General features: G+C 55.2%; 1 protein-coding gene across 2 annotated transcripts in view; it reads left to right on the top strand.

Annotated features, from left to right (window-relative positions):
- The window catches only part of CRMP1 (collapsin response mediator protein 1), a 47386-nt gene that overhangs the window by 15330 nt on the left and 17417 nt on the right, over positions 1–14639 (top strand). For both annotated transcript variants that reach the window (XM_037046080.1, XM_037046090.1), the window contains exons 2-4: positions 3760–3848; positions 5201–5385; positions 6422–6586. In XM_037046080.1, the coding sequence (XP_036901975.1) occupies positions 3760–3848; positions 5201–5385; positions 6422–6586 (439 nt within the window). The remainder of the gene's footprint in view (positions 1–3759; positions 3849–5200; positions 5386–6421; positions 6587–14639) is intronic.

The raw sequence follows: 14639 nt of genomic DNA, 5'->3' as shown, positions 1-14639 counted from the left end.
CACCTTCCATCTGCCACGCCCCTCTCCTCCTGCTCAGCTAAATGGAATGTGAGCCTGCTGGTGGGTCCCCAGGGAGACAGTGAGGAACCGCTCAGGGCTCCCCTGGCCGGGAAGGGTGTGCAGCCCCGAGGGAAGGGGGCACGTGAACACAGTTGTGAAGTGTAATGGGAGGGGAGTGTGCAGGGGGACACACCCTGAACTCCCTGCTGAGGGAGAGTGAATATGACCAGAGAGATCTATTCACCCCAAAACCACCACCATGTCAAAGGTTTGGTGTTTTGCTTTTCCAGCTAACGTTTCGTTGCTCACCGCTTGGTGGTTCTTAGACATCCCTGGGAAGTAGTTCAGTACCGGAATGATACCCCGTCAGTGGTGTGGTGATAGCCTTGTGACCAATTTGGGATCCCATTTCCCTGTACAATTCCTTGCCCTGGCTCGGGATATTTTCCTGAGGACAGATTCCCAGCCCCACATTCCTGGTCCAGTCCTGGACAGTTTTAAGGCCCCTGAAACACTTTGCAAAGTTGATCGGCACTTAGTTTTATTGCCGAGTCCCAGCTTTGAGGCCGGAGTAAAGAGGATGACTTCCCGGCTTCCGCGCCCTCCCAGTGCTTGCGTGGCGTCTTAGTTCCGAAGCTTCCGTGTGTTTGAGCTCCTCTCAGATGAAAACCCTCGGCCACCAGCCCAGATGCCCTCCTACCTCGGTGTGTGAGTGCCTTAGCGCTCCTGTGAGCTGGCACGTGCTTGCCTCCCCAGGTCCCCACGGAGGCCATGCCTCGGCCGGAGGAAACCACTCACAGACCCCCAAGCCGGCCAGGCGCCTTCCATCCTCTGTGGCCCTCTCCCCTCACTGCATTCTCTCGTCTCCTTCTGTGCAGGGCTGGTTCCCTCCTACTCGTTCTCCGAGCTCAGTGTGAGCAGACTCCCCCGGAAGGGCTCCTGCCAATCACTGCCAGCTCTCCCGACGCTGGCTGCAGAGGCCTGGGTGTGCCTCAGTCTCCCCCACGGGCCTGAGAGCCCCTTCAGGGGCTTTCTCTGCACACGCCTTTCTTAAACAACACCTGTTGAGTGTAGTGCCTGCTGCAGAAGGTGGCAAAGAGTGCGCACCTGGACCTGTGGTTCGTGAGTGCCAGGCCTGTGCCGATCACCTGACACCCCAGGGGCTTCTCCCAGCTGCTCCCCGAGACAGGGCCACCTGTCTCCATTCTGTGGACATGGTCACGGAGGCCAGCCGAGGACTGGAACCTGCATCTGTCGGACTCTGGACGCTTTGTTCTCACTTGGTGCCGATGCAAGGACAAGAGTCACGCTGATCTCAATTCTCTTTAGGTCCCTGCGGTCGCTGTGGGAGGAGCTGGCAGGCCGTGGCATGCCCTCGCTGTGAGGTTTTTGTAGAATTTTTAATGAGCTATTTTATTTTCTTCAAAGTCCTTAGCAGTAGTTTTTACCCACAGCTTGTCATTGTTCATGTGTGTTGTTCATCTGTGTTGGTGCTCTGACCGGGCGGGGGGGGGGGTGTTCTTCCTTTAAATGTATGACTTCTATCAAATTATGAACATTTTATGTCTCACCAAATGGACTCTTTCTGGTGTACAGTCCTGTGAGTTTTTGCACTTGCATTTCCTGCATGAGGAGAAGGAGCCCTGGGCCCTGGCCAGGTGGCTCAGTGGGTTAGAGCGTTGTCCCCATACGCCAAGGTTGTGGGTTCAGTCCCCGGTCAGTGCACATACAAGAATCAACTAATGAGTGCATGAGTAAGTGGAACAACAAAGTGGTTTACCTCTCTCTCTTTCTCCCTTCCTCTCTCTAAAGTCAATAATTAAGAAAAAAGACAAAAGAAAGAAAAGAGAAAAGGAGCCCTAGAGAGAGAGAGCCTTGGATCGCAGACCCTGGTTTTTCTGAATGGAATCTGATTATGGGCCGTCGTGGATTCCGGGGTTTGGAAACGTTGTAAAATGTGACAGGAGTGTGTTGGGCGGAGCAGCTGCTGGAGAGGAAGTTAGGAAACCTTGGGTGTGACCTGCGCCCTTGTTGGCTGCGTGAACTTGGGTGGCCACCCGGACCCTCAGCCCCGTTGCCCCTGAGGTCAGATGGGGGCCGGCGTGCTGCAAGGCATGTTTGGTGCTGACAGCGGCATCTGCCTCCAACACACATGTGCTAAGATGTCTCCTGTGGAGAAGTCTCCTCGTCAGATTTCCCACAGAACACAAGGACCTGTGTTTGGAATAGATGTAAACTCGGTGCCCCCTGTGAGTGTTGGCATCACACGTCAGGAGAGCAGAGGGTCTGGGGTTTCCCTCAAAAGACAGTCTCGCTTCCGTTTCACTCAGAATTTTCTAAACTCACGGCACCTGGGAATCCCCTTGGGGGACCCTATCCACTAGGACCCCTGCGGCCTCAGGTTCCAAGGCACGTGGCTTGCGCCAGTTAAAAGGCATAGGCACTGCTGATTTTAAGAAAGAACATGAGAAAGTCACATAAGCTCTTGCCTTACTAGGGGCTTATTCTCTCAAACATGCTGGCCTCTGAGAAGGCCAGGAGTGGGGACCCATCTGCAGGAGCTGCCCACAGTGTCGGTGGTGGTTGGGGAGGGGGCGGATTTGAACACGAGCTCCACCATCTGGTTCTGGGAAGAGCAGAGCAGGGTGGGGCTGATCTTCTGGCTCACAGCACATTTAATACCACGTTTCTGGCGGAGCCTGGAACCCCTCTATTAAACATGACAGGCAGACAGCTGCCTGCGGGAGGCCGTGTCCCGGAAGCCACCCACCAGCTAGCGGCTGGTGACTCCCAGCTCCTAGCTCTCCGGTGCCGGGACTCTGAGCCCCGGCTGTCTCTGCGTCTGGATGCGCACAGCCTGCCCCTCCTCTTCCCTCTGGTCCTGGAGCGCCTCCCGGGGGTGTCGTCTGAGGGGGGGGGTGAGCACGTCTTGGCTGGCCTGCCTAAGGGATAGGAGGCTGGTGTTGAGCTTCTAGCCCCTCCCTCCAGAGATCCTCCTTCCGGGGAGCAGGACATGCTGGTTCATAGTCCTCTTTGAATCATAGCTTACAGTTCTTGGTCTCACTGCTGTGATGGCTTTTCTCTCTGTCTTCACCCATTCATTCTTCAAGGCATCCATCCATCCATCCATCCATCAATCCCTTTATTCATCCAGCCAGCCATTCTTTCATCCATCGATCCATCCACTCACCCACGCACCCAACCAGCCTGTGTCCAAGGTATGGGAGGTGCAGCTGTGAATACGGTGGACGAAATCTCTGCCCTGCGGAGCTGACAGTCTCATAAGGACAATGACAGAGCACAACTCCAGGTGGCGCCATCCACCCGTCCACCTGTATGTGGTTGATCTCCTAGGAGTTGCGCTTGTCTCCTCCAGGGGGTGACACATCGCAGCTCTGAAGTCAGTAGGGCAAGTCACACTTCAGACAAACAGGTAGTATGTCAGACGCACAGCGGGAAGCGCCGTGTAAGCAGAAGGGGGGAAGGGCCGCGGGGCTGCTGGCCGGGCAGGGGTACACGGCCTTCCAAACAGGCAGCCAGGGGAGGGCCCTCAGCGGGGGCCCTGAGCAGAGGCCCAGAGCAGGTGAGACAGTGAACTCTCCCAAGATCCTGAGACTCCAGACAAGTCGGGCCTGGCTTTTTCATGCCGCGTGTTACTTGTGCAAAAATAGGGGCGTAATTTTTATTGGAAGTTCAAAAGGAAAAGAACCCCTGCGAAATTTTCCCCAGTGACGCTCGACCCTGTGCTTGGCTCTGCAGAGTGACCGGCTGCTCATCAAAGGCGGGCGCGTCATCAATGACGACCAGTCTTTCTACGCCGACGTCTACCTGGAAGACGGACTCATCAAGTGGGTTCACCCGACAGGCCTTTCCGGAAGCCCATCTCTTGGGTGGTCTGGCCCTGGAGGGAATGGAAGGCTGGGGCCCTGGCTCAGAGTGGCCGTGCTGTGTCTATGTGAACACGATGGAGGGTTGGGGACGTGGGGCGGGGTTTGGACTGCGGGTGGAGGAGGGAAGAGCCCCCAGCCCCGAGCTCAGTGCTTGGCCACAGCCCTCCTGCGGGCTCTCAGGCTCACACGGTGGCTGTAACGCACACGCCGGTCCCTGCTCTGTCGTGTGGGAGTGGCGGGCAGGAGGCAAAATCTCTCCCCCATGTCACAGAGCCAGTAGTTGGGGCAGCGTGTGGATTCCAGCCTCGCGCCCCTGCCCAAATTCACAGCTCTTCCTCCCTCCTGCCCAGAATTTCCAGACCTGGGCCGAGGGGGCCGGGAGCATGAGGGGCGTTCGGCTCAGGGACAGAGCCTTGGCACTTGCAGGGAAGGAAGGGGGCCCGAAGTCTCCCTTCACTTTCTCCCCGTGGGCTCCCTGTCCAGCCCTGGGTGGTGACGGCCAGGTTTAGCCTGCTTGGGCCACCTGACCAGAGCACCCCGGGCTGCGCCGTTGAATTTCTCAGCTCTGAGGCTGCGGGTCCAGGATGTCGGTGGCAGGGTGGGTTTCTTCAGAGATCTCTGACCTTGGCTTGGGACAGCCGTCTCCTCGCCGCGTCCTCACGTGGCCTTTCTCCTGCGCACGTGCGTTGCCGGTGTCCCTTCCTCTTTGCATGAGGACACCAGTCCTGTTGGACCAGGGCCCACCCTGGTGGCTGCATTTTAACTTAGCCACCTGTAAAGGCCCATGTCCAGTACGGTCATGTGCTGAGGTTCCGGGGTTAGGGCCTCAGCATGTGAGTTTCGGGGAGGTCACAGTTCAGCCCACAGCACTGCCTCCGAGAGGTCTCAGGGTGGAAGGGACTTTTCATTCTGCCCTGCTGCAAACACTGTCCTCTGTGTCCCCAAGCCAGTTGCAAAAGCGTGTGACGTATTCTAGAGAGCTGTTTGGAGAACCCTTTCCCACTCGATGGTGATGCTGGTCTCACCTCTGTTAGAATCTGCTCTGCCGCCACCTCCCCCTGGAAGCCTTCCCAGATTAGCAGGCTGATGAAGCAGCCTGCCTTGTGCTCCCCCGCCCTCTGCTGCGCCAGTTGGTAACCACCTGCCCCTTGAGGGCAGGCAGGGACCTGCCTGAGTCATCTCTGACCCCCCTGGTGCCCTGCATCGGACCTGGCTCAGAAATGTTTCCCGGATGGGACTGAAGCTATACAGCTGGCTGTCATGTCCTTTCCCATTTAAGAACCAAGGCCATCTCTGTTGTTTGTCTCCAGACAAATAGGAGAGAACTTAATTGTTCCTGGTGGAGTGAAGATCATCGAGGCCAATGGACGGATGGTCATTCCCGGGGGCATCGATGTCAACACGTACCTGCAGAAGCCTGCCCAGGGGATGACCGCCGCTGACGACTTCTTCCAAGGGACCAGGGCAGCGCTGGCAGGCGGGACCACGATGATCAGTGAGTCGCACCCCGGGGCCTTAGGGACAGACCGCGACTCGTCTGAATCCCCAGCATCATCAGCAACACGCAAATGCTCTGCGTGCTCAGGGCACTTTGCTCAGGGTACAACTGACTTGTGATTGTCACCACAGCCTGGCCATCATGTCCCACTGGTGGCCCACATGATGGTTTTAGAAGCAATACAGGCACCGGACATCTTAAAGTATTTTAATGCACATTGAGATCAAATAACTAGCACCTCAGGGCTGTTACTGCATAGGCTGAGACTGAAGTCAGATTTTAGACTTTTAGAAACTGAAATGATTTAAGGGAAGTGTTAAGTGAAGGCGATATGGATTATAGGGAGATAAAGCAGAAGATTCCTGGACATGGTGTGCCAATGGCTAAAGTTTTGGAACATGTGACATGTGTATTATTAGGACATGTGAGTGAGCAGAGGCTCAGAGAGGTGAAGTACCTTCTTAAGTTACACAGTGGGGAAGCAGTGGTATCAGTCAGTATTGCTCCGTAGTGCTGCATAACAAATAGTCTCGCCCCCAGACACGGTATGGAGCAGTGGGAGCCAGTTCAGACTCTGCCTTGGACAAGACTTTATGGGCATTTTGCCCAACTCTGATTACTGGGTGACCTTGGACAAGTTCCTAACCCTCTTGGAGCCTTAGTTTCTTCGTCTAAAGAATGGGGATATTCATATTCATGTCACGGGATGGTTGTGAGGATTTCATGAGGTAATTTATGTAAAGCCTGTGGCACAGACTCTGATACTTAATAAGTATTTGATAAATAGTTGTGATGCTGCTGCAGATGACAATGACAGTAATAGCGTTGGTGACAATGGTGGTAGTGAAGACTAAAGATGGTGATAGCAGTGTCCCTGCTGCTGATTATGATTTGATGGTGACAGTGATGATGGTGATAGTGATGGTGATGATGGTGGTGGTGATGGTGGTGATGATGACGGCAGCTCAGAGGCTACCAGTGGAGCAACTTGGGTCCTAAACATCTTGGAATGTGACATACTTTTCTGTCCCAGTTGACCATGTGGTTCCGGAACCTGGGTCCAGCCTGCTGACCTCGTTCGAGAAGTGGCACGAAGCAGCGGACACCAAATCGTGCTGCGACTACTCACTGCACGTGGACGTCACGAGCTGGTACGACGGCATTCGGGAGGAGCTGGAGGTGCTGGTGCAGGACAAAGGTCAGTCAGAGCCCCGGATGGGGGCACAGCTTGGGAACCCCCGTTTCTCTGGGGGAGCTGCTTTGTGGAGTTGAAGCGCTTCGTGTGCCTCTGCCCTGAGCCCAACTGTGGGCTGTGCACTGCAACACGGACAGTGGGAAAGCAGGTCCTTGGAGGCCCCCGTTCACAGAAGAAAGCCCGAGCTCGTGACCCTGGCACGCGGGGACCTAGCTGCACCCGTCTTGCTCTGCCATCAACTCTCTGGGTGCTCTTTCCCACTAGTAAGGCACACGCTGAATCTTTGAGTGTGTACCTGCGTGTCCTGTTCCCATATGTGCACACACACTCCCACATGTGGTTTTTACATAAATGGGGTTGTCATATGCACACTATTCTGCATTATGCCTTTTTCACCCAATAAAATGTCATCGACAACCACACCTCTCCACTGAGCAGCAGTGTGACCCGGGGTCAGTCATTCCACTTCTCTGCCTTGGTGTCCCCATCTGGAAACTGGTTGTTCCTCCAGCACTCCGGTGCTTCTTGTCCTGGGTGCCGCCCCTGGGACCCTGCTAGCCGCTGGGCCTCTGCTCATGCCCTTCCCTGCCCGGAATGCCCTTTCTTCTGATGCCCAGCTCAGCCGTCACCTTCCCCAGTTTCCTGGGCGGAACTGCTTTCTTTCTGCAATATCCATCGCAGGTCACTTGGACTTCTTTTGAGACACCTTTTCTACTATCCTTGGGCGACAGGACTCAGGTTGTCTGTCTGGCTTGTCCATTAACCCCTGAGCTCTGTGAAGGAGGGGGCTGTGTCCACATAGCTCTGTCTGCCTCTCCGGCTTGCCTCTGCTGGGGCTCACACCAGGCATCTCTGCACCGTGTGGACACTTCACAGTGTGTGTCACGTCAAACGGGGGTGAACCGAGCCGGAGACACACAGAAGCGCAGAGCGAGAGAGCAGGAGGGCCAGGACACGGGCGGTCCTGGGAGGAGGGGCAGTGCCAGAGGCCGAGGGGCCTCCGGTAAGAGCAGTGCTTCAGGGAGAGCTGGGGTTTTTTTGAGTTTTAAAAACAGATAGGCTGTCCTGGCCGGTGGCTCAGCTGTTCGAAGTGTCGTCCTGTGTGCCACAATCCCAGCCAGGGTCCCCAGCCAGGCTGTGGATTTGATCTCTTGTCTGGGCGCTGACGGGATGCAGCTGATTGGCGATTCTCTCCCCTCGCCTCCTCTCCCTTCCTCTCTAATGTCAATGAACATGTCCTCAGGTGAGGATTAAAAAATAGATATGCTGTGTTTTCTCATTATAAAAGTACCATTACCACAATACAGAAAATCAAGAGAAGGGAACACATTTTTTTCCCTGGTCCTCTTCCCATCGCCACTTACCATTAATGTTGCGGTTATTACCTCCCGCTCCTGCCCATTTGGACGAGTTTCTCCTTATATAGTCATACGACAGCAGCTCCTCCGAACCCTGCTCTTCACTTCGCATGTTGTGAGTAATCGTTACTCTTCATTAATAACTTTTTAGTAGCTGATAGCGGTTGATTTGCTCAGCTCTTCTGTTTAATTGGGCACTTGGGATTTCCGTTCGCTGTCCTGTAAGCTGTGTTATGGCGAACCTCTTCGCATATAAACATCAGTTTGCATTTCTGGTTATTTCCCTCGATTTCCAGAAGTGAAATTGTGATTGTTTCAGGATCGTGGCACTGAGCGCCCAACGGCCTCCCCGAAAGCTGCGCCCACCCGAACGCCCGCACAGCCGCGTCTCTGGCTCCCTGCGTGTTCGCGCCATGGGAGTCTGTGCTGATTGGGTGGTGGAGAGTCAGTCCACTGTAGTGCGTGCGTTCTTTCCTTGCTCACCCCGTGAGCCTTTCGTGTGTGGTGTGTTCTTGGCCCACGCGTGGGCTGGGGTTTTGTGTGCCCCGGCGCCCCAGCAGAGAGGACGCGCCCTTCTGGCTCGGTCCCTGCGGACCACACCCTTACTCTGTGCAGCGCCGTTGTGCGGGGGCGGGGGGGGGGGGCTTCACGGTGCTGTGCAGGGGTCCTCCCTGTCGGCAGCGTCCCTTTCTGTGGTTTCAGTTACTGGTGGTCAACTAGGGTCCGAAAATATGAAGTAGAAAATTGCAGAAATAAACAGTTTTCAGCGTCCAGCGGTGCGCTCTCCTGAGTGGTGCGGCGAAGTCCCCCCTGCCCTGTCCCAGATGTGAGCCCTGCCCATCCGGCACTTGGCGATCACATCGCCCGTCGCAAGGCTGTGATCTAGTCACCCGAGCTTTACTCGACAGTGGCCCCCAGGTGCCAGAGTAGTGATGCTGGCCACGTGGAGGTCAGCATGGCCATCAGGTGCTTCCTCTGCGTGAAGAAGTGGACGTTCGTGCCTGAATAAGGAAGGAAAGAAAATCGTTTGCTGAGGTCGCTAAGGTCTCTGGTCAACGAATCTTCTATCCGTGGAATTGTGGAGAGGGAAAAAGAAACCCGTGCTGGTTTATTGTCATCCTCAAGCTGCAGAGTCACAGCCACCGTGCACAGGTGCTTGGCGAGGGTGGAAGAGGTGTCACATCTGTGGGCAGGGGACACAGACAAGAGCCCACACCCACATGACGTCCATTACAGTTTACTGTCACAGTTGTTCTGTTTTGTTATTAGTTACTGTTAGCCTCTTACTGCGCCTAACTGATGAATTGAACTTTATCATAGGTGTGTACGTGTAGGAAAACTCATTGTATATATGGGGTTTGGTCCTGTCCACGGTTTCGGGCATTCATGGGGGGCCGTGGGAGGCCCTCACAGATAAGAGGGGGTGACTGGATCGTGCTTTCCTCACCTACAATGTTGAGTCCTGAGCACTTTGCCTCGGCACCAGGAGCTTCAGCACATCCACTTGAACAGCCTGGCTGTGGCGTTGGGGGCACACCAGAAATGCACCCCGTCACGAGAGAACCGCAGCCCCAGTGGGGGCTCCGGGGGGTCGAGTTTGGTGCGCTGCGCTGGGCAAGGGCAGAGAGCTGAATTCTTCCCTTGACCAGAATCTTGTAGGGAAAAGGCGTGGTCAGGTTTCAGGTGCACTCGTGGGTTTAAGTGTCTAATTAGCATCGCAAAGTGCTCCGAATTCATGCGTATTTACTGAAACAGTGTGGAAGCACGTGAAGTAAAGCTGATAAAGTGCTATTTTTCCTTCCTACTTGTAATGCACATGCTGAATCTTTGAGTGTGTACCTGCATGTCCTGTTCCCATATGTGCACACACACTCACACACGTGATTTTTACATAAATGGGGTATAATGTGCACATGTTCTGCATTGTGCCTGTTTCACCCGATAAAATGCCATCGACAACCACACCTCTCCACTGAGCATCAGTGTGACCCGGGGTCAGTCATTCCACTTCTCTGCCTCAGTTTTCCCATCTGGAAACTGGTTGTTCCTCAGCACTGCTGGCCTGTGGTGAGGATTCTGTATTATTGGTTATTAATTTATTAGCATCACATGTCACTTTTTGTGGCAGTACTGGGTTGACCTGTCACCAGTCAGTGAGTTTTTACAGACTGTGTTGGCAGGGCCCCAGGGAAGCAGGAAGTGGCTGTGTGTCCGTTTCCTGTGGCCCCTGGAACAAAACCCACCACCTCGTGGTTTAAAATAACACGAGTGACTGACTGGTGGTCAGACATGGGTCTTGGGGGCCAGAATCTAAGGGGCGGGCTGGGGGAGTTTTTCTGGGGGCTCTGGGGAGGACTCTTGTCTTTCTGAGCTCTGTGGCCACCTGCACCCTTGGCCCAGGCCCTGTGGCCTCCTGACCTTGGCTCCATGGACACATCTCCCTCTTGGACCCTGGTGATTACATCGGGCTCACCCCAAAACTCCAGGATGGCCTCTCGTCTTGGGCCCCTTAATCTAATCCTGTCTGCAGAGTCCCTCTGCCTGGGAGGGAACATACTCACAGGTTCTGGGGGTCAGGGAACGGGTATCTTTAGGGGACCTGCCTCCCACGGAGGGCTCTCGGGATTGGCCGCGGGATGCTCTGAATCCTGGACACCCTTCCCATCTGCCTGAGAAAGGACAGGGCACTTCATACTCCAGTCAGCCAGGCGGTGGGCGTGGTCCTCTGTGAAGGGCGTGAACTTGGGGTTAGTGGTCGTCCTCTGGGAGCGTCAGTCAGTGGTTTGGTGACAGCTGAGGGTCCTCTGCCTGCAACTCTCCCGGCAGCTGGGGTTGGGGGTGAGGCCTTCGTTCCCAGAGGGGGCCCCGGGGCTCAGCACAGCACCCGCTGCAGGCCATGTCAGGTGTTCGCTGGGGGAGAAGGGGCGCCTCCGTTGGGGCGCCATGCTCCCTGGGGCGGGCACTTCTGTGGGCAGAGGCTGGTTGTGGACATTGGGCACTCCCTGCTCTCCATCTGGGGGGCTGTCGGAAGTGGTGGGGGGGGGCGGAGGTAAAGGGGGGCTTCCAGGAGCGTAGGCCAGGCCCAGTGGCTGCGCCGACCTGTGCCAGGTGGTTGAGTCACTGGCTCTGTCTCTCACTTTTTCATCTAATGAAACTGGGCAGAGTGACCATCCCCCCTCCTCTCTCTCTCTTTTGGTCTCTCACAAGTGCCCAATGAAAAGACCGTCACGGCCTCACAGAAAGCAGCAGGACATGTGGAAAGCTCTCGGCCGTCTTGCTGCCTGGGATCAAACCCTGCCCTCGCGCTTCCTGGCCGAGTGGCGCTGGCCAGTCGCCCCGCTGGCCTCTGGGGCTCTCTCAGTGGCTTCTCTGTATCTGTAGCATCAGGGCCCTGGCACCAGGCACAAGACGCACCGTCTGGGCTCAGTGTTGATTCTCCAGCCGAAAGAAGGAAGCGACCCGAGTGTCTGCTGGTGGGTGAAAGGGCACCCAGAAGGAGGTCACTCCACACAGTGGCTTCTACTTGGCCTTGAAGAGAAAGGGCGTCTGTCCCACGCCACATGGTGGATGAGCCTGGAGGGCCGCTCAGGGAAATGGCCTGGTGTGAAGGGACAGACCCCGTACGGTGGCACTCCGGGTCCCTAGAGGAATCAGATTCAGATGGAGAGCAGGGTGGCAGGTACCCGGGGCTGGGGCGCTGTTGTTTCATGGGGACAGAGATTCGGCTTTGCCAGGGGGAAGAGCTCTGGAGACAACGGTGGGCGGTTGTTCACCAGTGTGGATGCATGTGACGCCATTGAATTGGATGGGTCATGGTTTGCCGACAAAAAAGGGGATTCTGGGGAAAGTCACTTCACAGGGCGATTGAATCGTAAACCTCTAATCAGGCAGGTCATGGTGGCAGTTGCGCCCCGGACATGTGGCTCCTTTAGTCACAGGCTCATCCGTGCCCTGAGCCAACCCTGCGCGGTGCTCTGGCCTCTGGGTAAGCCCCCCCTCCCGCCCCCCCCCCGCCAACACGGCAGCGCCGTCCTCCACGGGCCCTGTCTGCTGGTCCGTTCCCGCAGGTGATGCCAGGTGCAGGCCGGAAACGCCCACACCTGTAGAGAATTTCGCTGAGAGTTCATTTCAGACAAAGGGTGACAGATTCGAGGAGTGTTTGCCATCTTGCTCCCCGCCTACATCGTCTGTTTGGCTAAGTAAACTCACAGAAATTTTCTGGAGGTCTGGGTGTTTCTTACGTCGACAGGTGAAGGTGGCACATGTCACGTTCTGTGTATCTCACCGCAACTGGTAAGGAAGAGCGGTTGGTCATTTGCTTCCGGCTCTGTGGGCGGAGCTGCCCTGTGTTCACACCCTCATGCCCGCACCTCCGAGGGGACAGCTGGGGCAGGGAGGACGCCTCTGTCTCTGGTCTCCAGCCGGCTGTCGTGAGCGCCTTCCCTCGGTGGTTCTGGGAGGGGGAGAGTGGCCTGCAGGACCGCTGTGTCTGTGGCGGGGGATGTGTGCACTGCCACCTCTGACCCTAGCCCATGTCCGAGGACTGGCCAGACAGACTTCACCTCTTAACGGGAGTCACTGCAGAACTTTCGTGAAACTTGTGAAAGTTAGCAGCCTCTCGTACACCTTCCTGTCTTCTGCCTCTGCCCGAAGCAATCTTGTTTGTTCGTTTGTTTGTTTCTCATGCCCAGTGGAAGGTGGACAGGGACCCCTCCTGCCCGATTTCTCCAGTCTCTAGAGTGGTCCTTGCACCCAGTAGGTGCTCAGAAAGTACTGGATGAGCGAGATCACAAATGTCCCATGGAAGGGGCTTCTGGGGCCTGATGAGTTGGGGCAGTGCTCACTGCTGACTCTGCCTTGAATGCTCTGGTCACGTGTGGCTGGGTTGGAGCCCTGCAGCTAAGACACAGGCCGATCACTGGGAATCCAGGTTCCCCTCGCCAGTCCGAGCAGACGCCAGCGTCTCTGCCTTGAGTGCAGACTGCAGAGCCGCTCTGGGGGCTCACGCCAGTGTCCTCTGCCCCCATCGTCCAGTGGTGGAATGGACCAGCCCATGCTTTGAGTGGGTGCGCCTCTCTTTCAGAGACCAGCTGGGTGTCCTTTGGTGTCAGCGGGATTCAGCCTCTCCTTGTGGCTCCGCTCAGCATCAGCTGCCCACCAACCACCACCTGGGGCTTCAGGGCGAGAACTTGGCCACCTCGAAGGTCAGAGGGTGGATGGGGAAATGGATAGAAGGGTGGCTAAAGAATGTGAGACAGTTCTGAGAGCTGCAGGGGGTTATGAATGGGTGGAGGACCCAAGAGGTGTAGGCACAATTGTTGCAAGTTGCTGTTCTGTGCCCCTTCCCGAGAGAAACCTGTGAAGACAGCCAGGTGCACAGGGGAGCATGCGTGCGTGAGGCCCAGGCTGGCTGTGTCCTGGAGGCCCCCCTGCAGGCAGGAGAGTGGCCTGGGCAGAGACAGGGGACCCTCACAATTTGCACAGATGGGACTCCGTGCTTCTCTCGGCAGTGACAGGTGGGCTGTGCCAGTGTCCACTGTCCAGTGGTACGTAAGAGGGACTCATTTTGAGGCACATCCACAGCACTGGGCAACTTATTTTTTGAAATTAAAAAAATTAATTTTTATTCTAATAACCACTGAGGCTGATTCACAGCCTGCTCAGGTGTTTAAGCCAGGTGCTTGTCTCACCTTCACCATCTATCTCCCGCACCTCCCAAAGGCCACACGGTCTGCTCCCAGCTCCCCCTGCCGGCCCTGCACCCTGCTGGGCCTGCGCGGGCCCAACCATTGCCCCAGCCGGCCTGCAAATGTGGGGCGCAACACAGAAGTTTCCATTTGAGCTGCTTGATTACAAATGCAACCACATCGCTTCCTTATTTTTATTAGCCGTTTTTCCTTCTTAAATTGTCTAAAAATATTGTTTGCTTTTAGAGTTTTTTTGCTTCTTTGCTTTTATTTGAACCTTTTTAACATATAGTAAAACAGATACAGAAAACCACGCATCAGAGATGTAGCTTTACGGGTTACTATGAGATTACCCCAGTCAGTTATTAATGAAAAATAGGACTGGGTCGGCTGCCCCGACAGACTCTCCACGGTCCCCATCACAGCCCTCTTCCCTCCTCTCCCAAGAAGTAACCCCTGTTGGGTGTTTTGAAGAGAAGAGGTGTTTTCAAACCCTGTTACAATTGTTGCAGATGGTTACTGTATTGGTTTTTGCTTGTTATTTTGACTTTTTAAGAATGAACCCCTGGCTGGTATGTTTCAGTGGATTGAGTGCTGGCCTGTTAACCAAGGGGTCGCTGGTTCCATTTCCAGTCAGGGCACAGGCCTGGGTTGTGGGGCCAGGTCCCCAGTAGGGGGCGCATGAGAGGCAACCAAACATCGATGTTTCTCCTCTTTCTGCCTCCCTTCCCCTCTCCCTAAAAATAAATAAAATCTTTAAAAAACAGAATGAACTTCTAGAAGATTTTCATTTATAACAAGTCAATCTGTCACGATTATTTCACAGAAGGCTTTCATCTGCAATAGCTTTACCTCATCCCTTCCCTCCACCCCGAGTGCCGGTTTAGGGTGTTTTTGAGTCTGCCCTGTTGTCTAAGTCATTATTTCTGCTTTTGTTTACATTATTTACTTCTAGTTTCTGGTGAATTTTCATTTCTTTTAAAATTTTTTATCAGGGAAGCTTACTCTTTC

The sequence above is a fragment of the Sturnira hondurensis genome, unplaced genomic scaffold, assembly GCF_014824575.4.
Source record: "Sturnira hondurensis isolate 20B ecotype Veracruz unplaced genomic scaffold, ASM1482457v3 Scaffold0000780, whole genome shotgun sequence".
Taxonomy (NCBI): domain Eukaryota; kingdom Metazoa; phylum Chordata; class Mammalia; order Chiroptera; family Phyllostomidae; genus Sturnira; species Sturnira hondurensis.
This window is presented reverse-complemented; position numbering and strand designations above follow the sequence as displayed.